This window comes from Ptychodera flava, chromosome 5 (genome assembly GCF_041260155.1).
Source record: "Ptychodera flava strain L36383 chromosome 5, AS_Pfla_20210202, whole genome shotgun sequence".
Lineage (NCBI taxonomy): Eukaryota > Metazoa > Hemichordata > Enteropneusta > Ptychoderidae > Ptychodera > Ptychodera flava.
This window is the reverse complement of record NC_091932.1, coordinates 3290562-3312958: the sequence shown is the minus strand read 5'-3', so window position 1 is coordinate 3312958 and position 22397 is coordinate 3290562. Positions and strand designations below refer to the sequence as shown.

At 34.3% G+C, this 22397-nt stretch overlaps 1 protein-coding gene and 1 long non-coding RNA gene across 2 annotated transcripts; both read right to left on the bottom strand.

The window, feature by feature from the left end:
- Positions 1-8310: 8310 nt before the first annotated feature.
- On the bottom strand, positions 8311-10620 carry LOC139132772 (uncharacterized). Its single transcript, XR_011552427.1, has 4 exons — positions 10419-10620; positions 9986-10186; positions 9693-9893; positions 8311-9541 (listed from the first exon to the last, which is right to left on the bottom strand). It is a non-coding gene; the product is annotated as an uncharacterized lncRNA (long non-coding RNA).
- A 6703-nt stretch (positions 10621-17323) lies between these two features.
- Positions 17324-18101, bottom strand: LOC139132423 (uncharacterized). Its single transcript, XM_070698775.1, has 4 exons — positions 17912-18101; positions 17761-17820; positions 17611-17670; positions 17324-17519 (listed from the first exon to the last, which is right to left on the bottom strand). Exons 1-4 carry the CDS (start codon positions 18006-18008, stop codon positions 17425-17427), a joined length of 312 nt encoding a protein of 103 aa, XP_070554876.1. The 5' UTR covers positions 18009-18101; the 3' UTR covers positions 17324-17424.
- Positions 18102-22397: the final 4296 nt, after the last annotated feature.

Genomic DNA, 22397 nt, shown 5'->3' with positions numbered 1-22397 from the left:
TTGCAAATGTGGCTGTGGCGGATATACTCATGTTAAACAATCGCGCTAGTAGAGTGTAAGATGACGGCTCATATTAAGCTGTATCTTTTAGCATTTTTTTCATGATTTTTATTTCAAGTTAAAATTAATTCGAATTTTGCGAATTGTTTGACCGAAAAATTTGTTTTCGTTGACTTTAGGCCTATCATGCAGGGCTACCGAGAATCGATCCTTCAGTTGGACAATTTGGATTTCTCGATAGTGTAAATGAACTGTAGATGCAGTTTTCGTTTACTCATCGCTGGAAAGAAATATTCATTTTCTGAATGACAAGGGAAAAGTAACATATGCAAAGAGGCGAAAGTGTTTTTGACGCGATTTTGTATTGAATAGTGCGTTCTCGTAATATTGCATCGCGAGTCTCAGTAAAGCTGGCGGCAATCGGCCGCATGGTGGCGCCATAACGCAAAATCACCAAATACTACTTGGGCCAAAGTAATTAAATTCTTTGTTTTGCGTCCCCACCCGTGTAAGTTTTTAAGGTTTTCATGAAAAACACACACAATGTATTTGAATAGGAAATTTTAGGACATGACCGCTTAGCTTTTCTGAACTAAAATTTTGTTACAATTTTTTTATTTGCCGCAATCAAATTACATTGCGTTAATTTTCTTGTGTGTGTTTTTCAGCCGCTTAGACGCGTACCTTTTCCCATTTAGAGTGGACGCAAAACAAAGAATTTAATTACTTTGGCCTTGTATGAAGGATAAGCAAGGCAGCCCTTTATCTTGATGACTCGGAACATTCATGTTTTTCACTGTTGTACACGACAATTGTGACTTCTATTTGCGTCCAATTTAAAACATTGAGTGTAGAATAAATCGCACTGTCTGCCAGCGACTGTAAACTAGAAGTAGGACATCTATGATTCGATCTTTACTTAGCTGAATGTTATTTAAAAGGTAACACTGATAGACCAAAAAGTCAAAGCTCTTTTTGCTAAACAATATTTGTATTCAATAACCGTGTTCTCGGAATATTGCATCGCGTGTCTCGGCAAAGCTGACGACAACCGGCCGCATGGTGGCGCCATAACGCAAAATTATCAAATTAGAGAAGCAAGGCAGTACTTGTCACGGTGAGTCAGCACATCTTGTTTTTACTGTTTTACAGGACAAAAACAATCCTGATTCGGGTCCGATTTGTAAAGATTTATCGTGATGAAACAAAGAATTGCAGTGTCTGTCACCCACTTTAATCACTGGCATTAATGTATTGGCTATGGTAAATTACTATCAAAATATGTTTCTTGAAATTTTGTGGGAATGTTCCATACATTATGGTTTTCAAAACATTGCGCCAATTTTATTGAACAATTTGAATTCAATAACTGCAATGCATTCTGTCAATGGCAAAGTGTCGTATTCTATTCCTTAAAGCCAATTGCCTGTATCTTTTCTTCATCCCCGCAATGAAATGTAACTAATCTTGAAGTACATGACATGGCCGCAGAACCTCTTTTATACATTTGCCACGTTCGCGCAACAAAGTTTTAACAACTATGTAATCTCCTAGTTGCAACTAAAATCTGGCTATGGCGGACATACTTATGTTAAACAATCGTGCAAGTAGAATTTAAGTTGATGGCTTATATCAGAGCCCACTCGCTGTATCTTTTAGTATTATTTTATGATTTTTCTTTCAAGCTTAAATCAGTTTGTCTTTAGCGAACCGCTTGACTGAAAAAATTGTTTTCGTTAAATATATGATTCTCCCCTAAAAAATAAATTGCATTTACCGTGCGCCTGTTTTAAATATCCACGGCCCGTAAGCAAAGCATCGCTTCGTCGTGATGAGTCAGAAAACGTTTTCCACATTTGTACATGACAATTGTGAATTCTGTATGAGTCCAAGTATCCATCCACCGAATGTTATTACAATGGTAATACTGAAAGACCAAAAACTCAAAGCTCATTTATCTAAAAAAATATTTGTATTCAATAACCGCATTCTCGGAATATTGCATCGCGTGTCTCGGCAAAGCTGACGACAACCGGCCGCATGGTGGCGCCATAACACAAAATTGTCAAATTGGAGAAGCAAGGCAGTACTTGGTCACAATGAGTCCGCATATCTTGTTTTTACTGTTGTACAGACCAAAAAAAAAATGGATTGTGCCATTACACAAAATCAGCTACAAAGAGAAAGCCATCTTCGCGTTGAATCTGCTCATATCGTTTTACGTGATGAACTCGACAGCTGTCATCCATTTTAGCCCCATTGCCTGTACATTTTTTCATTCCCCTAAACAAATAGATTTTCATGGAATGCAACTAATCTTAAAGTACTTAATAAAGCATGACCGCAGAACCTCTTTTAAACATTTGCCACGCCCGCGTAACGAAGTTTTAACAACTAAGTAATCTCCTAGTTGCAACTTAAATGTGGCTGTGGCGGACATACTCATATTAAACAATCCTGCAATTAGAATTTAAGTTTATGGCTTATATTAGAGCCCCTCTTGCTTTATCTTTCAGCATTATTTTTATTATTTTTATTTCAAGCTAAAATAAGTTTGACTTTAGCGAACTGTTAAACTGAAAAAAAAAATTGTTTCCGTTGAATATATGAATTTCCTCTAAAATAGACATTGCGTTTACCGTGCGCCTATTTTAATTATCCACGGCCCGTAAGGAAGGGAGCGCTTAACGTTTTTTACTGTTGTATATGACAATTGTGGCTTCTGTTAGGGTCCAATTTAAATAGATTTACATAGTGTGAAACAAACGATTGCGATATGTCCGCGATTATGAACTAGAAGTATGGCCTCTATGATTTGATCTATAGCTCAGAGCACGTTTAACTGTGCTATAAAGTGATTTTTACTCAGCTTTCCACTATCCACCCACTGAATGTTATTAGAATGGTAACACTGACTGAACAAAAACTCAAAGCTTAGGGACTGGTCAGTTTCTTCGGCCTGGGGGGGGGGCGGTGGATTGTTTTTTGCCGACGTCAAAAAGTGGCTGACCCCCCCTATTCCAAATTTTGAAAACAGGGTGACCCCCCTATTCCAAATTTCGAAAACAGGGTGACCCCCCCCGGCGCGCGACATAGGTAAAACAAAAGGTGGACATAAATTATATATATATATATATATATATATATATATATATATATATATATATATATATATATATATATATATATATATATATATATTACATTTTACATATATATTTATATTTTAAATAGTCATTCTATGTTTTAATGAAATTGTTAACATGTCAGTTGTAAGATAGGAATTTCAAAGTGTCAATCTTAAAGTTTGAATACAGTACATTTTGATTGAGCTGTATTTTGAATGAGCTGTGAATGTATTTCACACTTTCTATGCTTAACCAGATGTCCTGAACTGTTGTACAGAAATGGATGTCAATCATTAATATCAAAGAGGAAAAAGCAGTGAATCAAAAACTTTGATGTGTGTTAAGACTTGCCAACCATCCAATTAAATCTCCTGAGGAGCCATAGAGAGCTTTTTTAGCCAAATCTGATGCGTGTACGGTGTCTGAGAGGACCTTTTCTTGTAGCATTGAAACCATAAAAGCAAAGCTAATAATGACAAAAACTGCCTTTTTTAACTATTATTTTGTTCATAAAAAAGCATCTTTCTACAGAAAACCTGTGACACAAAGGAAAATAATTGCATCAATGAGAAGGAAAGATATCTTGTCATTTTTCTATCTCTAAAATAAGTCACTGTATCAAATATATATTGTGAAATATTTGTGCATGTTGCTTTCTTATACTGAATTCTCATAGAGAGAACAGAAAAGTATCAGGAATTTGTCATCCTTTTCATATGAAATGCAGATTTCATAATGTACACTTTCACTTTGCAAACATCAAGATATCTCTGATTTATCAAAGTATGGCGCCCGAAGGGCGCGCCGAAAAATATGAAACATCCTGATATCTCTGATATATATGCCTTGTGTATTAAAGTCATGCACCTGAAGGGCATGCTGAAAAATGTCTAATATATTAAAGTAATGAGCTTGAAGAGCACGCTGAAAAATATTGAACATACAGATATCTCTGATGTATGTATGCTTGATATGTTAAAGTTGGGCGTGCTGAAAAATATGACTGATTATTAAAGGTACGCGCCCGAAGGGCGCGCCGAAAAATACAACTGAATGATGAAATTTGTGGCTGACACTAGCATTTTAGGCAATGATGAGCCTGTGTCAAAATTCAAAAACACACTGACCCCCCCTATTGGGTATTTCAAAAACATGGTGACCCTCCCTATCACCAAAGTCAAAAACAGGGTGACCCCCCCCCCCATGAATCCACCGGCCCCCCAGGCTGAAGAAACTGACCAGTCCCTTATTTTGCTAAAAGAAATTTTGTATACAATAGCCGCGTTCTCGTAACACTGCATCGCCTGTCTCGGTAAAGTCGAGGACACCCGGCCGCATGGTGGCGCCATAACGCAAAATTACCAAATCAGAGAAGCAAGGTAGTGCTTCGTCACGATTAGTCCGCTTATCGTGTTTTAACTGTTGTACAGGACAAAAGCAATCCCAATTAGGGTCCAATTTGTACAGATTTACCGCAATGAAACAAAGAGTTGCGGTGTCTGCCACCCACTTTAATCAATGGCCTCGATATATTGGCTATGGTAAATGGCCATAAAAGATGTGTTTCTTGAAATATTCAAGGAGTGTTCATAGATCATAATTTTCAAAACATCGGGCAAATTTTACCGAAAAAAATTGTATTCAATAACCGCCTCTGCGTTATATCGTATCATCGTGCGTCCGAGCAAAATTGAGGGCAGCAAGCTGCAGGATTGTGCCATGACACAAAATCAGCTAAAAAGAGAAACCCTTCGTCGCGCTGAGTCTGCTCATATTGTTTTACGTGATGAACTTGAGAGCTGTCATCCATTTAAGGTCCCATTTAAATCGATTAGTATACAGAGAAATACGGAATTGCGGTGTCTGCCAACGACTTTAATCTAATCCATCGATGCCAAGATCTGGATGAGTTGTACTGATATTTTGAACGAGAGTTCGTAAAATATGATTATCAATCTTTGTATAAGTCTTGGATAACATGAAAGCACATCGCAAGTTGAAGCAGGGTACCTAATAACATGACTGCAGAAGGCACTGCATTCTGTCGATGGCATAGTCTCCTATGCTACTACTTAAAGCCTCATTGCCTGTACTTTTCACCATTCCCCCGATAAAATAGATTTTAATGATATGCGACTAATCTTGATATAGTTATGAAGCGTGACCCCAGAACCTCTTTTAAACATTTGCCACACTCGCGCAACGAAGTTTTAACAACTTTGTAATCTCCTACTTGAAACAGAAATGTGGCTGTGGTGCATAATCGTGCAAGTAGGACGTAAGTTGATGGCTTATACCGGAGCCCCACTTGCTGTATCTTTTTGTATTATTCTTATGATTTTTCTTTCAAACTAAAAGAAGTTTGAATTTAGCGAACTCTTTGACTGAAAAATTATTTCCGTTAAATATATGATTCTCCCCTAAAACAGAAATTGCGTTTACCGTGCGCCTGTTTTAAATATCCACGGCCCGTAAGCAAGGCATCGCTTCGTCGTGATGAGTCAAAACATAACGTTTTTTTCCACTTTTGTACATGACAATTGTGAATTCTGTTAGGGCCCAATTTAAATAGATTTACATTGTGTGAAACAAACGGTTGCGGTGTCTGTCAGCGATTATAAAGTAAAAGTACGGCCTCTCTCATTTGATCTTCAACTGCAGCTCGGAGTACGGGTTACCGCGATATAGGAACTATGATGCGATTTTACTCAGCTTTCGAAAGAAGTATCCAACCACTGAATGTTATTAGAATGGTAACACTGACTGGCCAAAAACTTTAAGCTTATTTTGCTAAAAAAATCTTTGTATTCAATAAACGGGTTCTCGTAATATTGCATCGCGCGTCTCTGACATCCAGCCGCATGGTGGCGCCATAACGCAAAATTATCAAATCGGAGAAGCAAGGCAGTGCTTCTTCACGCATATTTTGTTTTTACTGTTGTACAGGACAAAAGCAATCCTAATCCAATTTGTAAAGGTTTACCGAAAATGAAACAAAGGATTGCGGTGTCTGCCACCGATTTCAATCAATGACATCGATATATATTGATCGCAGAACCCTGCTTTAAAAACATTTGCCACACTCGCGCAACGAAGTTTTAACAACTAAGTAATCTCCTAGTTGCAATTTAAATGTGGCCGCGGGGCCGCGGCGGATTTACTCATGCTAAACAATCGCGCTAGTAGAATGTAAGATTTTAGCCATTATTTTCATGATTTTTCTTTCAAGCTAAATTAAATTTAAATTTAGCGAACTGTTTGACAGAAAAAATTGTTTTCGTTACTATATCAAGCATGGCTGCCGAATCGATTCTATTGGACAATTTGGATTTCACGATAGTGTAATGGAACTGTAGATGCAGTTTTCGTTTACTCATCGCTGGAAAGAAATATTCATTTACTGAATGCTAAAGGAAAAGTAACATATGCAGAGAGGCGATCGTTTCTTTGCGTGATTTTGTATTCAATAGTGCATCTCGTTTCTCAGTCTTAAGGTAGTCAGCCGCATGGTGGCGCCATAACACAAAATCACCGAATCCTGTTAGTCTGGTTCCCTGACCCATTTCCCCGGTAGAGGGCGTGGGGAAATATAGGGTCCCTATATTTCCCCACGCCCTCTACCGGGGAAATGGGTCAGGGAACCAGACTACGAATCCTGTTTGTGAGAGAAAGAAGGTAGCGCTTCCTCGTATTGAGTGCGCACAGCGTTTTTTTACTGTTGTACACACACTGTAATCCCAATTTGGGTCCAATATGTGAGCAGTTTGAGTGATTAAAACCAAGAATTGCGGTGTCTGCCAGCCATTTCAATGAATGTCATCGATAAAAATGTGTATCTTGATATTTTGAAGGAGGGTTCATGAATAATGATCATCAAAACGTTGCACCAATTTTACTGAAAAAAAATTGTATTTGATAACCTCCTCCTCATTGTATCGCAAATGTGTATCTTAGCAAAGTTGCGGGCAGCAAGCCGGAGGATTATGCCATAACACAAAATCAGCTAAAAAGAGAAACTATTTGTTGTGATGAGTCGGCTGATAATGTTTTTCGTGATGAACTCGACAGCTGTCATCAATTTGAAGGTTCAGTATTGGACTAAAATATTTTTTTTCACAATTTTTGGACGACCCTGAATGACTTTTGACCTACTTTAAAGTATCATGGCCTAATTCGAAGACCCTTGCGTCAAATGACTTGCAATTTGGCACATGAGTAAATCTCAAAGACCACATTGTTCAGTTCATTTTGTTACCATACCGACTGATCACATGACCCAGTGGCAAACTTTTAAAGCAAGCTCATTTGCACAAAAAGTAATCAATCAAAATTCGGTCAACATTGATAGACCATAGGGCAAGGCTCCTTCATGCCACATTTCCAAGTCAAAGGACATATCAAGTTTATGAAAAGATTTTTATAGTATTATTTTTCACATTTTCCAATGACCTTTGACCTGTCCTGTTCCTCTGATTAAAGCTATGGTCATATCTCTTTTCTAGCCAATGTGAGTCCGAGAGGGCTGTTGTCAATTGAATAATGTCAGCTATGGGACCAAATTGCAATCTAAATTTCGGGGTTGCTGTTGACCTTTGACCCTCACATCATACTTTTGACCTTCATATCATACTGTACCCCATTGATTATGATCACATCTAATTGTGGGCTTGGCAATGGAGCTATAGGTCTGATTTTTGGTATACAGGGGTATGACAACACATTTTTTTAAGCACATGTCACAAGATCAGCCACTTTCTGTACCTCATTAATTATGCACATATCAAATTTTTGGCTTGAAAATAGAGCCAGAGGTCTGATTTTTGGTATAGAAGGATATGTTGGGAGGAAGGTTTTCTACAAAATGTCACATGACCAGCCATTTCCTGTACCTCGTTAATTATGCACATATCTAATTCTGGGCGTGCCAATAGAGCTAGAGGTCTGATTTTTGGTATGAAGTGAAGGTATGGAAGGATGGTTTTTTTGACAAAAAGTCACGTGACAAACCACATTCTGCACCTTATTTATTTATTATTTATGTTTTGATATATTTTGTTTTTTCAAAATTTTGGAGAATTTAGGCCAAACATTTCTCATACATGCTGAGTCAAATGTCAAAGTGGAGCTATATTTGCCACTTGGTCACTTGTTTAAGTGATTATCATAAAGTACAGACAAAGAATGTCATTTGATATCATGTTTATTAAGTACACAGTTATGAATGTTGATAATGTGGTATTGTTAATGATAACAAGACAGAAATCAAGGTTCAGGCTATTTTTATGAATGTTTGATAAAGTTCCCGAAAATATGCAAATAAGATAAACTCTGATACATCAAGATCAAACAAAAATGTGCATCATAAGTGAGTTCAGAGTCCAAGTTCTCATCTTCATCTGTTCACAGTGTCCGCATATCATTAAAGTAGTATTTTCATTACTAACTCTCTATATACTTATGATTATATTTCAAATGGCTAACTACAAACAAGTTGGGGTGGACTATCCAACTTGAACCTATTCAAAGTGAGTCAGGGATTATTCTGCCCTTATGACTCTGTGCATGTTGATATCAATTTCACACATAACCGGTGTATTCCTCAGACTTTTACACATTCCTCTCCTTTGGCAAAATTGTAGCTTTATGGTTGACTTTTGTCAGCTGATGATGTTTTGTGACAGTCAATTGATGTTGCTCTGTTCACATTTCACAAAGTTCATACCATTCACAGTATTTTCATAATTTTTATCTACTCTTTGTCTAATACAGAAATATGATAATGTATCAAAATACTAACTACTAACAAGTCGGGGTGGACTATCCAACTTGTACCTATTCAAAGTGAGTCAGGGATTATTCTGCCCTTTTGACTCTGTGTGTGCTGATATCAATTTCACACATATTCATTATATTTCTCACGCTTTCACACAATTCTTCCATTTGGTTGATGCTGTGACTTCCTGGTTTACTGGTTGTCTCCTTGAATCATAGCTGTTGTTGGTTAAGTAACAGCAGTCAATAGATGTTGGTCTGTACAAACATGTCCTGCATCAGGAGGTGGAGAGGTTTATCAGATGTATTCTGTTTCAACACTACAGTATATGCCTTTTCCTAATATGGTACATTCCTTGCACAACCGTTGATATTGCATGCTGGCTTTGTGCCACGGTAGTATTGTACTGCATTCCATGGTACTGCTTATGGTCATTGTCACTGCTGACTTTAATTTGTATTCCATGTCTCTGTAGTTCACAGCGTATTCCTATATGGTCATGTCAGTCACCTGAGTCACAGTGTTCTGCACACAATCTTCTTTGTAATACCATATCCGCAATCTGTATATACCAATACCTAAAAGGAATCCCACAACTCTGGCATGTTTCTTGAGCTTCTCCATTCCATTATTGGCAAGTCTGCATGAAAAAATAAAAAAGACATATTCAAGCATTGAGTGGCCAATCCTCAAGTCCATATCAATGAATAAAATCAACAGAATCAAAAAAATTTAATTTCTTTTATGAATAATTAATTAAAAATATTCATGAACGGAAAATAATGACTCACTTGTGCAGAAATCCTTGCATCCATGTTGAAGCGTTGAGTGGCCCATACTCAAGTCCATATCTGTGGATGAACAACAACAAATTGAATTAGTTTCATAAATAATTAATTAAAAATATTCATGAATTGAAAATAATGACCCACTTGTGCAGAAATCCTTGCATCCATGTTGAAGCGTTGAGAGGCCCATACTCAAGTCTATATCTGTGAATGAAAAAACAACAGAATCAAATAAACTGAATTTCTTTCATGAATAATTAATTAAAAATATTCATTAAATGAAAAAAATGACTCACTTTTGCCAAAATCCTTGCGTCCATGTTGAAGCGTTGAGTTACCCATACTCAAGTCCATATCTGTGAATGAAAAACAAGAAATTGAATTAGTTTCATAAATAATTAATTCAAAATATTCATGAATTGAAAATAATGACTCACTTGTGCAGAAATCCTTGCATCCATGTTGAAGCGTTGAGCAGCCCATACTCAAGTCCATATCTGTGAATGAAAAACAAGAAATTGAATTAGTTTCATAAATAATTAATTCAAAATATTCATGAATTGAAAATAATGACTCACTTGTGCAGAAATCCTTGCATCCATGTTGAAGCGTTGAGTGGCCCATACTCAAGTCCATATCTGTGAATGAAAAACAGCAGTATAAAATAAACTGAATTTCTTTCATGAATAATTAATTAAAAATATTCATTAAATGAAAATAATGACTCACTTATGGCAAAATCCTTCCATCCATGTTGAAGCGTTGAGTGGCCCATACTCAAGTCCATATCTGTGAATGAAAAAACAACAGATTGAATTAGTTTCATAAATAATTAATTAAAAATATTCATTAAATGAAAATAATGACTCACTTGTGCAGAAATCCTTGCATCCATGTTGAAGCGTTGAGCAACCCATACTCAAGTCCATATCTGTGCGTGAAAAACAACAGAATCAAATAAACTAAATTTCTATCATGAATGATTAATAAAAAATATTCATTAAATGAAAAGAATGACTCACTTTTGCCAAAATCCTTGCATCCATGTTGAAGCATTGAGTGGCCCATACTTAAGTCCATATCTGTGAATGAAAAACAGCAGTATAAAATGAACTGAATTTCTTTCATGAATAATTAATTAAAAATATTCATTAAATGAAAATAATGACTCACTTTTGCGGAAATCCTTGCATCCATGTTGAAGCTTTGAGTGGCCCATACTCAAGTCCATATCTGTGAATGAAAACAACAGAATCAAATAAACTGAATTTCTTTTATGAATGTATAATTAAAAATATTCATTAAATGAAAATAATGACTCACTTTTGCCAAAATCCTTGCATCCATGTTGAAGCGTTGAGTGGCCCATACTCAAGTCCATATCTGTGAATGAAAACAACAGAATCAAATAAACTGAATTCCTTTTATGAATGTTTAATTAAAAATATTCGTGAAATGAAAATAATGACTCACTTTTGCCAAAATCCTTGCATCCATGTTGAAGCATTGAGTGGCCTATACTCAAGTCAATATCTGTGGATGAAAAACAACAGAATCAAATAAACTATATTTCTATCATGAATAATTAATTAAAAATATTCATTAAATGAAAATAATGACTCACTTGTGCAGATATCCTTGCATCCATGTTGAAGCGTTGAGTGGCCCATACTCAAGTCCATATCTGTGAATGAACAACAACAAATTGAATTAGTTTGATAAATAATTAATTAAAAATATTCATGAAATGAAAATAATGACTCACTTGTGCAGAAATCCTTGCATCCATGTTGAAGCGTTGAGAGGCCCATACTCAAGTCCATATCTGTGAATGAAAAAACAGCAGAATCAAATAAACTGAATTTCTTTCATGAATAATTAATTAAAAATATTCATTAAATGAAAATAATGACTCACTTTTGCCAAAATCCTTGCATCAATTTTGAAGCGTTGAGTGGCCCATACTCAAGTCCATATCTGTGAATGAAAATCAACAAATTGAATTAGTTTCATAAATAATTAATTAAAAATATTCATGAATTGAAAATAATGACTCACTTGTGCAGATATCCTTGCATCCATGTTGAAGCGTTGAGTGGCCCATACTCAAGTCCATATCTGTGAATGAACAACAACAAATTGAATTAGTTTTATAAATAATTAATTAAAAATATTCGTGAAATGAAAATAATGACTCACTTGTGCAGAAATCCATGCAACCATGTTGAAGCGTTGAGTGGCCCATACTCAAGTCCATATCTGTGAATAAAAAACAACAGAATCAAATAAACTGAATTTCTTTCATGAATAATTAATTAAAAATATTCATTAAATGAAAATAATGACTCACTTTTGCCAAAATCCTTGCATCCATGTTGAAGCGTTGAGTTGCCAATACTCAAGTCCATATCTGGGAATGAAAAACAACAGAATCAAATAAACTGAGTTTCTTTCATGAATAATTAATTAAAAATATTCATTAAATGAAAATAATGACTCACTTGTGCAGATATCCTTGCATCCATGTTGAAGCTTTGAGTGGCCCATTCTCAAGTCCATATCTGTGAATGAACAACAACAAATTGAATTAGTTTCATAAATAATTAATTAAAAATATTCATGAATTGAAAATAATGACTCACTTGTGTAGAAATCCTTGCATCCATGTTGAAGCGTTTAACAGCCCATACTCAAGTCCATATCTGTGAATGAAAAAACAACAGATTGAATTAGTTTCATAAATAATTAATTAAAAATATTCATTAAATGAAAATAATGACTCACTTGTGCAGAAATCCTTGCATCCATGTTGAAGCGATGAGCAGCCCATACTCAAGTCCATATCTGTGCATGAAAAACAGCAGAATCAAATAAACTGAATTTCTTTCATGAATGATTAATAAAAAATATTCATGAAATGAAAATAATGACTCACTTTTGCCAAAATCCTTCCATCCATGTTGAAGCGTTGAGTGGCCCATACTAAAGTCCATATCTGTGAATGATAAACAGCAGAATCAAATAAACTGAGTTTCTTTCATGAATAATTAATTAAAAATATTCATTAAATGAAAATAATGACTCACTTTTGCCAAAATCCTTGCATCCATGTTGAAGCATAATGAGTTGCCCATACTCAAGTCCATATCTGTGAATGAAAAACAGCAGAATCAAATAAACTGAATTTCTTTCATGAATAATTAATTAAAAATATTCATGAAATGAAAATAATGACTCACTTTTGCCAAAATCCTTGCATCCATGTTGAAGCATTGAGTGGCCCATACTCAAGTCCATATCTGTGAATGAAAAACAACAAATTGAATTAGTTTCTTAAATTATTAATTAAACAATATTCATGAAATAAAAATAGAGACCTACTTGTGCAGAAATCTTTGCATCCATGTTGAAGCGTTCAGAGGCCCATACTCAAGTCGATATCTGTGAATGAAAAACAACAGAATCAAATAAACTGAAATTCTTTTCATGAATAATTAATTAAAAATATTCATTAAATGAAAATAATGACTCACTTATGGCAAAATCCTTCCATCAATGTTGAAACGTTGAGAGGCCCATACTCAAGTCCATATCTGTGAATGAAAAACAACAAATTGAATTAGTTTCATAAATAATTAATTTAAAATATTCATGAATTGAAAATAATGACTCACTTATGGCAAAATCCTTGCATCCATGTTGAAACGTTGAGAGGCCCATACTCAAGTCCATATCTGTGAATGAAAAACAACAAATTGAATTAGTTTCATAAATAATTAATTTAAAATATTCATGAATTGAAAATAATGACTCACTTGTGCAGAAATCCTTGCATCCATGTTGAAGCGTTGAGAGGCCCATACTCAAGTCCATATCTGTGAATGAAAAACAACAGAATCAAATAAACTAAATTTCTTTCATGAATAATTAATTATAAATATTCATTAAATGAAAATAATGACTCACTTGTGCAGAAATCCTTGCATCCATGTTGAAGCATTGAGTGGTCCATACTCAAGTCCATATCTGTGAATGAAAAACAACAAATTGAATTAGTTTCATAAATAATTAATTCAAAATATTCATGAGATGAAAATAATGACTCACTTTTGCCAAAATCCTTGCATCCATGTTGAAGCGTTGAGTGGCCCATACTCAAGTCCATATCTGTGAATGAAAAACAGCAGAATCAAATAAACTGAATTTCTTTCATGAATAATTAATCAAAAATATTCATTAAATGAAAATAATGACTCACTAATATGGCAAAATCCTTGCATCCATGTTGAAACGTTGAGAGGCCCATACTCAAGTCCGTATGTGTGAATGAAAAAACAACAAATTGAATTAGTTTCATAAATAATTAATTTAAAATATTCATGAATTGAAAATATGACTCACTTATACAGAAATCCTTGCATCCATGTTGAAGCTTTGAGTGGCCCATACTCAAGTCCATATCTGTGAATGAAAAACAGCAGAATCAAATAAACTGAATTTCTTTCATGAATAATTAATTATAAATATTCATTAAATGAAAATAATGACTCACTTTTGCAGAAATCCTTGCATCAATGTTGAAGCGTTGAGTTACCCATACTCAAGTCCATATCTGTGAATGAACAACAACCAATTGATTTAGTTTCATAAATAATTAATTAAAAATATTCATGGATTGAAAATAATGACTCACTTGTGTAGAAATCCTTGCATCCATGTTGAAGCGTTGAGTTGCCCATACTCAAGTCCATATCTGTGAATGAAAAACAGCAGAATCAAATAAACTGAATTTCTTACATGAATAATTAATTAAAAATATTCATTAAATGAAAATAATGACTCACTCATGGGAAAATCCTTCCATCCATGTTGAAACATTGAGTGGCCCATACTCAAGTCAATATCTGTGAATGAAAAAACAACAAATTGAGTTAGTTTCATAAATAATTAATTAAAAATATTCATGAATTGAAAATAATGACTCACTTTTGCCAAAATCCTTGCATCCATGTTGAAGCGTTGAGTTGCCCATACTCAAGTACATATCTGTGAATGAAAAACAGCAGAATCAAATAAACTGAATTTCTTTCATGAATAATTAATTAAAAATATTCATTAAATGAAAATAATGACTCACTTTTGCCAAAATCCTTGCATCCATGTTGAAGCGTTGAGTTGCCCATACTCAGTCCATATCTGTGAATAAAAAACAACAGAATCAAATAAACTGAGTTTCTTTCATGAATAATTAATTAAAAATATTCATTAAATGAAATAATGACTCACTTGTGCAGATATCCTTGCATCCATGTTGAAGCTTTGAGTGGCCCATTCTCAAGTCCATATCTGTGAATGAACAACAACAAATTGAATTAGTTTCATAAATAATTAATTAAAATATTCATGAATTAAAAATAATGACTCACTTGTGTAGAAATCCTTGCATCCATGTTGAAGCGTTTAACAGCCCATACTCAAGTCCATATCTGTGAATGAAAAAACAACAGATTGAATTAGTTTCATAAATAATTAATTAAAAATATTCATTAAATGAAAATAATGACTCACTTGTGCAGAAATCCTTGCATCCATGTTGAAGCGATGAGCAGCCCATACTCAAGTCCATATCTGTGCATGAAAAACAGCAGAATCAAATAAACTGAATTTCTTTCATGAATGATTAATAAAAAAATATTCATGAAATGAAAATAATGACTCACTTTTGCCAAAATCCTTCCATCCATGTTGAAGCGTTGAGTGGCCCATACTAAAGTCCATATCTGTGAATGATAAACAGCAGAATCAAATAAACTGAGTTTCTTTCATGAATAATTAATTAAAAATATTCATTAAATGAAAATAATGACTCACTTTTGCCAAAATCCTTGCATCCATGTTGAAGCATAATGAGTTGCCCATACTCAAGTCCATATCTGTGAATGAAAAACAGCAGAATCAAATAAACTGAATTTCTTTCATGAATAATTAATTAAAATATTCATGAAATGAAAATAATGACTCACTTTTGCCAAAATCCTTGCATTCATGTTGAAGCATTGAGTGGCCCATACTCAAGTCCATATCTGTGAATGAAAAACAACAAATTGAATTAGTTTCTTAAATTATTAATTAAACAATATTCATGAAATAAAAATAGAGACCTACTTGTGCAGAAATCTTTGCATCCATGTTGAAGCGTTCAGAGGCCCATACTCAAGTCGATATCTGTGAATGAAAAACAACAGAATCAAATAAACTGAAATTCTTTTCATGAATAATTAATTAAAAATATTCATTAAATGAAAATAATGACTCACTTATGGCAAAATCCTTCCATCAATGTTGAAACGTTGAGAGGCCCATACTCAAGTCCATATCTGTGAATGAAAAACAACAAATTGAATTAGTTTCATAAATAATTAATTTAAAATATTCATTAATGAAAATAATGACTCACTAATATGGCAAAATCCTTGCATCCATGTTGAAACGTTGAGAGGCCCATACTCAAGTCCATATCTGTGAATGAAAAACAACAAATTGAATTAGTTTCATAAATAATTAATTTAAAATATTCATTAAATGAAAATAATGACTCACTTGTGCAGAAATCCTTGCATCCATGTTGAAGCGTTGAGAGGCCCATACTCAAGTCCATATCTGTGAATGAAAAACAACAGAATCAAATAAACTAAATTTCTTTCATGAATAATTAATTATAAATATTCATTAAATGAAAATAATGACTCACTTGTGCAGAAATCCTTGCATCCATGTTGAAGCATTGAGTGGTCCATACTCAAGTCCATATCTGTGAATGAAAAACAACAAATTGAATTAGTTTCATAAATAATTAATTCAAAATATTCATGAGATGAAAATAATGACTCACTTTTGCCAAAATCCTTGCATCCATGTTGAAGCGTTGAGTGGCCCATACTCAAGTCCATATCTGTGAATGAAAAACAGCAGAATCAAATAAACTGAATTTCTTTCATGAATAATTAATCAAAAATATTCATTAAATGAAATAATGACTCACTAATATGGCAAAATCCTTGCATCCATGTTGAAACGTTGAGAGGCCCATACTCAAGTCCGTATGTGTGAATGAAAAAACAACAAATTGAATTAGTTTCATAAATAATTAATTTAAAATATTCATGAATTGAAAATATGACTCACTTATACAGAAATCCTTGCATCCATGTTGAAGCTTTGAGTGGCCCATACTCAAGTCCATATCTGTGAATGAAAAACAGCAGAATCAAATAAACTGAATTTCTTTCATGAATAATTAATTAAAAATATTCATTAAATGAAAATAATGACTCACTTTTGCAGAAATCCTTGCATCAATGTTGAAGCGTTGAGTTACCCATACTCAAGTCCATATCTGTGAATGAACAACAACCAATTGATTTAGTTTCATAAATAATTAATTAAAAATATTCATGAATTGAAAATAATGACTCACTTGTGTAGAAATCCTTGCATCCATGTTGAAGCGTTGAGTTGCCCATACTCAAGTCCATATCTGTGAATGAAAAACAGCAGAATCAAATAAACTGAATTTCTTTCATTAATAATTAATTAAAAATATTCATTAAATGAAAATAATGACTCACTCATGGCAAAATCCTTCCATCCATGTTGACACATTGAGTGGCCCATACTCAAGTCAATATCTGTGAATGAAAAAACAACAAATTGAGTTAGTTTCATAAATAATTAATTAAAAATATTCATGAATTGAAAATAATGACTCACTTTTGCCAAAATCCTTGCATCCATGTTGAAGCGTTGAGTTGCCCATACTCAAGTACATATCTGTGAATGAAAAACAGCAGAATCAAATAAACTGAATTTCTTTCATGAATAATTAATTAAAAATATTCATTAAATGAAAATAATGACTCACTTTTGCCAACATCCTTGCATCCATAATGAAGCGTTGAGTTGCCCATACTCAAGTCCATATCTGTGAATGAAAACAGCAGAATCAAATAAACTGAATTTCTTTCATAAATAATCAATTAAAAATATTAATGAAATGAAAATAATGACTCACTTGTGCAGAAATCTTTGCATCCATATTGAAGCATTGAGTGGCCCATACTCAAGTCCATATCTGTGAATGAAAAACAGCAGAATCAAATAAACTGAATTTCTTTCATGAATAATTAATTAAAATTATTCATTAAATGAAAATAATGACTCACTTATTGCAAAATCCTTCCATCCATGTTGAAGCGTTGAGAGGCCCATACTCAAGTCCATATCTGTGAATGAAAAAACAACAAATTGACTTATTTTCATAAATAATTAATTTAAAATATTCATGAAATGAAAATAGGACTCACTTATACAGAAATCCTTGCATCCATGTTGAAGCGTTGAGTTGCCCATACTCAAGTCCATATCTGTGAATGAAAAACAACAGAATCAAATAAACTGAATTTCTTTCATGAATAATTAATTAAAAACATTCATTAAATGAAAATAATGACTCACTTTTGCCAAAATCCTTGCATCCATGTTGAAGTGTTGAGTGGCCCATACTCAAGTCAATGTCTGTGAATGAAAAACAACAAATTAAATTAGTTTCATAAATAATTAATTAAAAATATTCATGAATTGAAAATAATGACTCACTTGTGCAGAAATCCTTGCATCCATGTTGAAGCGTTGAGCAGCCAATACTCAAGTCCATATCTGTGAATGAAAACAACAGAATCAAATAAACTAAATTTCTTTCATGAATGATTAATTAAAAATATTCATTAAATGAAAATAATGACTCACTTTTGCCAAAATCCTTGCGTCCATGTTGAAGCGTTGAGTGGCCAATACTCAAGTCCATATCTGTGAATGAAAAACTACAGAATCAAATAAACTGAATTTCTTTCATGAATAATTAATTAAAAATATTCATTAAATGAAAATAATGACTCACTTTTGCCAAAATCCTTGCATCCATGTTGAAGCGTTGAGAGGCCCATACTCAAGTCCATATCTGTGAATGAAAAACAACAGAATCAAATAAACTGTAATTTCCATCATGAATAATTAATAAAAAAAATTCATTAAATAAAAAAAATGACTCACTTGTGCAGAAATCTTTGCATCCATATTGAAGCGTTGAGTGGCCCATACTCAAGTCCATATCTGTGAATTAAAAACAACAGAATCAAATAAACTGAATTCCTTTCATGAATAATTAATAAAAAATATTCATTAAATTAAAACAAGTCATTGATAATGACATAGTCCCCACTTGTAATAGGAGTATTAGTCTTGATGGGGCAGGGAAATGTGGTCATTTAGAAGTATAACTAGAGTGTATATGTTGAGATCTATGGGCACATAGGTCTATGTCGTTGTTCCCAATTTGAAACACATGAGGCCTGTCTAAGTTATGGTTCTAAATTGGGAAAAAAGATCAGACCTCTAGCTGTATTGGCCAGCCAAGAAATACATATGTGCATAATAAATGAGGTACAAGATGTGACATCTTAAGGTCTAATATCCTATCAAAATTGGAGGGTATAGAACTTGTGGTTACTGAGTTATGCATATATATGTATAATCAAGGTCAAAGGTCATCGAGGGCACGTGACATTTTGAGAAAACAAAATTGTATTGCTTATTAATCCCTATATGCCAAAAATCAGACCTCCAGCTCTATTCGCTTGCCCAGAATTAGATATGTGCATAATTAATGAGGTAAAGCGTGTGTTGTCATAAGGTCTCCCATTCTACTAAATATAAAGGACATAGCACTTGTGGTTACTTATTTATTTACATAAACGTATATTTTAGGTAAAAGGTCATAGAGGTCACATGACATTTGGTCAAAAAATTTCTTTCCAATAGTTATCCCTACATACCAAAAATCAGACATCCAGCTCTATTGGCTTGCTCAGAATTAGATATGTGCATAATTAATGAGGTACAGTATGTGGCATCATAGGTCTTCCATCATACCAAATATGAAGGGTGTAGCACTTGTGGTTACTGAGTTATGGACAAATATGTATATTTCAGGTCAAAGGTCATCGAGGTCATGTGACATTTTGTCAAAAAAAATTGTATTGCTAAGTTATCCCTATATACCAAAAATTAGACCTCTAGCTCTATTGGCTTGCTCAAAATTAGATATGCACATAATTAATGAGGTACAGTATGTGGCGTCGTAAGGTGTTCCATCATACTATACATGAAGGGTGTAGCACTTAAGTTATCCCTATATACCAAAAATCAGACCCCTAGCTCTATTGGCTCGCTCAAAATTAGATATGTGCATAATTAATGATATGCAATATGTGGCGTCGTAAGGTGTCCCATCATACCATATATGAAGGTTGTAGCACTTGTGGTTACTAAGTTATGGACAAATGTGTATATTTGAGGTCATAGGTCATCGAGGTCACGTTACATTTTGTCAAAAATATTGTATTGCTAAGTTATCCCTATATACCAAAAATCAGACCTCTAGCTCTATTGGCTCGCTCAAAATTAGATATGTGCATAATTAATGAAATACAATATGTGGCGTCATAAGGTGTCCCATCATACCATATATGAAGGGTGTAGCACTTGTGGTTACTGAGTTATTGACAAATATGTATATTTCACGTCAAAGGTCATTGAGGTCACGTGACATTTTGTCAAAATATCTGAGATATATGCGTGAACGGAAGGACATGACCCAATCTATAAGCCCCCTGGACTTCATCCTAGGCCTAAAAACTGTGTCACTGCATCCTTTTTGCAATATGAATACCATGAGAAACTAAATTTTTATTTTACTTGGCCTTATACATGGGATTCTATGCAGAACTGACTTATACATGGGAGTCTATGGAGAAATGCCTTATACATGGGAGTCTATGGAGATGTAAACTAAAAAGTTCTCTAACACGGCAAAATTTGATCGCATTGTGAAACAAATCGACGTGCATCTGTATGGCGTAGGGTACGATCCTTGTGCAAAGTTTGAAAGAAATTGACCAGGGCATGTCTGAGATATCTGCGTGAACAGACGGACGGACGCATGCATGCACACATGGACGGACGCACGGACATGACCAAACCTGTAAGTCCCCCGGACGGTGTCCGTGGGGACTAATAATGACTCACTTGTGCTGAAATCCTTGCATCCTTGTTAAAGGGTTGAGTGGCCCATACTCAAGTCCATATCTGTGAATGAAAAACAACAAATTGAATTAGTTTTATAAATAATTAATTAATTATATTCATGAAATGAAAATAATGACTCACTTGTGCAGAAATCCTTGCATCCATATTGAAGCTTTGAGCAGCCCATACTCAAGTCCATATCTGTGAATGAAAAACAACAAATTGAATTAGTTTCATAAATAATTAATTTAAAATATTCATTAAATGAAAATAATGACTCACTTTTGCCAAAATCCTTGCATCCATGTTGAAGCGTTGAGTGGCCCATACTCAAGTCCATATCTGTGAATGAAAAACAACAGAATCAAATAAACTGAATTTCTTTCATGAATAATTAATAAAAAATATTCATGAAATGAAAATAATGACTCACTTATGGCAAAATCCTTCCATCCATGTTGAAGCGTTGAGAGGCCCATACTCAAGTCCATATCTGTGAATGAAAAACAACAAATTGAATTAGTTTCATAAATAATTAATTAAAAATATTCGTGAAATGAAAATAATGACTCACTTTTACCAAAATCCTTGCATCCATGTTGAAGCATTGAGTGGCCCTTACTCAAGTCCATAACTGTGAATGAAAAACAACAAATTGAATTAGTTTCATAAATAATTAATTCAAAATATTTAAGAAATGAAAATAATGACGCACTTGTGCTGAAATCCTTGTATCCACGTTGAAGTGTTGAGTGTCCGGTACTCAAGTCCATATCTGTGAATGAAAAACGGCGGATTGCAAGTAATTATATGAAAGATAATTTTCACAACATGCTGGTCATAAAAGCCAGTAAGGCACATGCGCTTGTCATGTTTTTATTTATTGTTGTCGTATCTTTTGTTTGTATTGTTTTCTCCTATCTCTTCCATATGTTCGAGCCGCCAGCTATCGTACCAGTGTACTACTCTCGGGCCATTTGTACACCCGAGCATAGACAAAGTGGTGTGGACTGTCTGTGACCCCAGCTAGTTTGTTGTGATTGACGTATTGAAGAAGACCAAGACGCCGTCCTCCTTCCGGGCCGACATGCGCTCTCACTTCTTATTGTTTACAAACATCAGACAGCTTGTCTATTTCCGATATCCCAGCCTGAGATGACAACTTGTGAATTGGGACCATTTGTACACCTGAGCATAGCCAAAGTGTTGCGGACTGTCTGTGACCCGAGCTCGTTTGCGGCGATTGAGATCTTGTAGGAGACCAAGACGTTGTCCCCTTTTCTTCATTCAATGACGACATATGCTCTCCCTTGTTGTTGTTTGGAAAAATCGCACAGCTTGGCTATTTCCGAACTCCCAGCCTGCGATTGATATAAATCTGTAAAGAATAGCCCATTCGAATAATGTATACACATGCCTTGTTTTCTGTGATTGATATGAGGTCCCGGGATAATTTATTACGTTCCATATGACTTCACTAAAAATATATCGTCTCCTTACCTGTCATCGGTGTCTTGCTTACTGGTAATGCGACCTCGTCGGCAGCGCTGAGGGTATTATGCAAAT

Excerpts from the sequence above, each read along its gene's own strand:
- LOC139132423 (XM_070698775.1), bottom strand. The coding sequence starts at position 18,008 with ATGAAAATAAGTCAATTTGTTGTTTTTTCATTCACAGATATGGACTTG. Across the intron at positions 17,821-17,911 it reads ATGGAAGGATTTTGCAATAA|ATATGGACTTGAGTATGGGC; the intron begins GTGAGTCATTAT and ends TTTCATTCACAG. Across the intron at positions 17,671-17,760 it reads ATGCAAAGATTTCTGCACAA|ATATGGACTTGAGTATGGGC; the intron begins GTGAGTCATTAT and ends TTTCATTCACAG.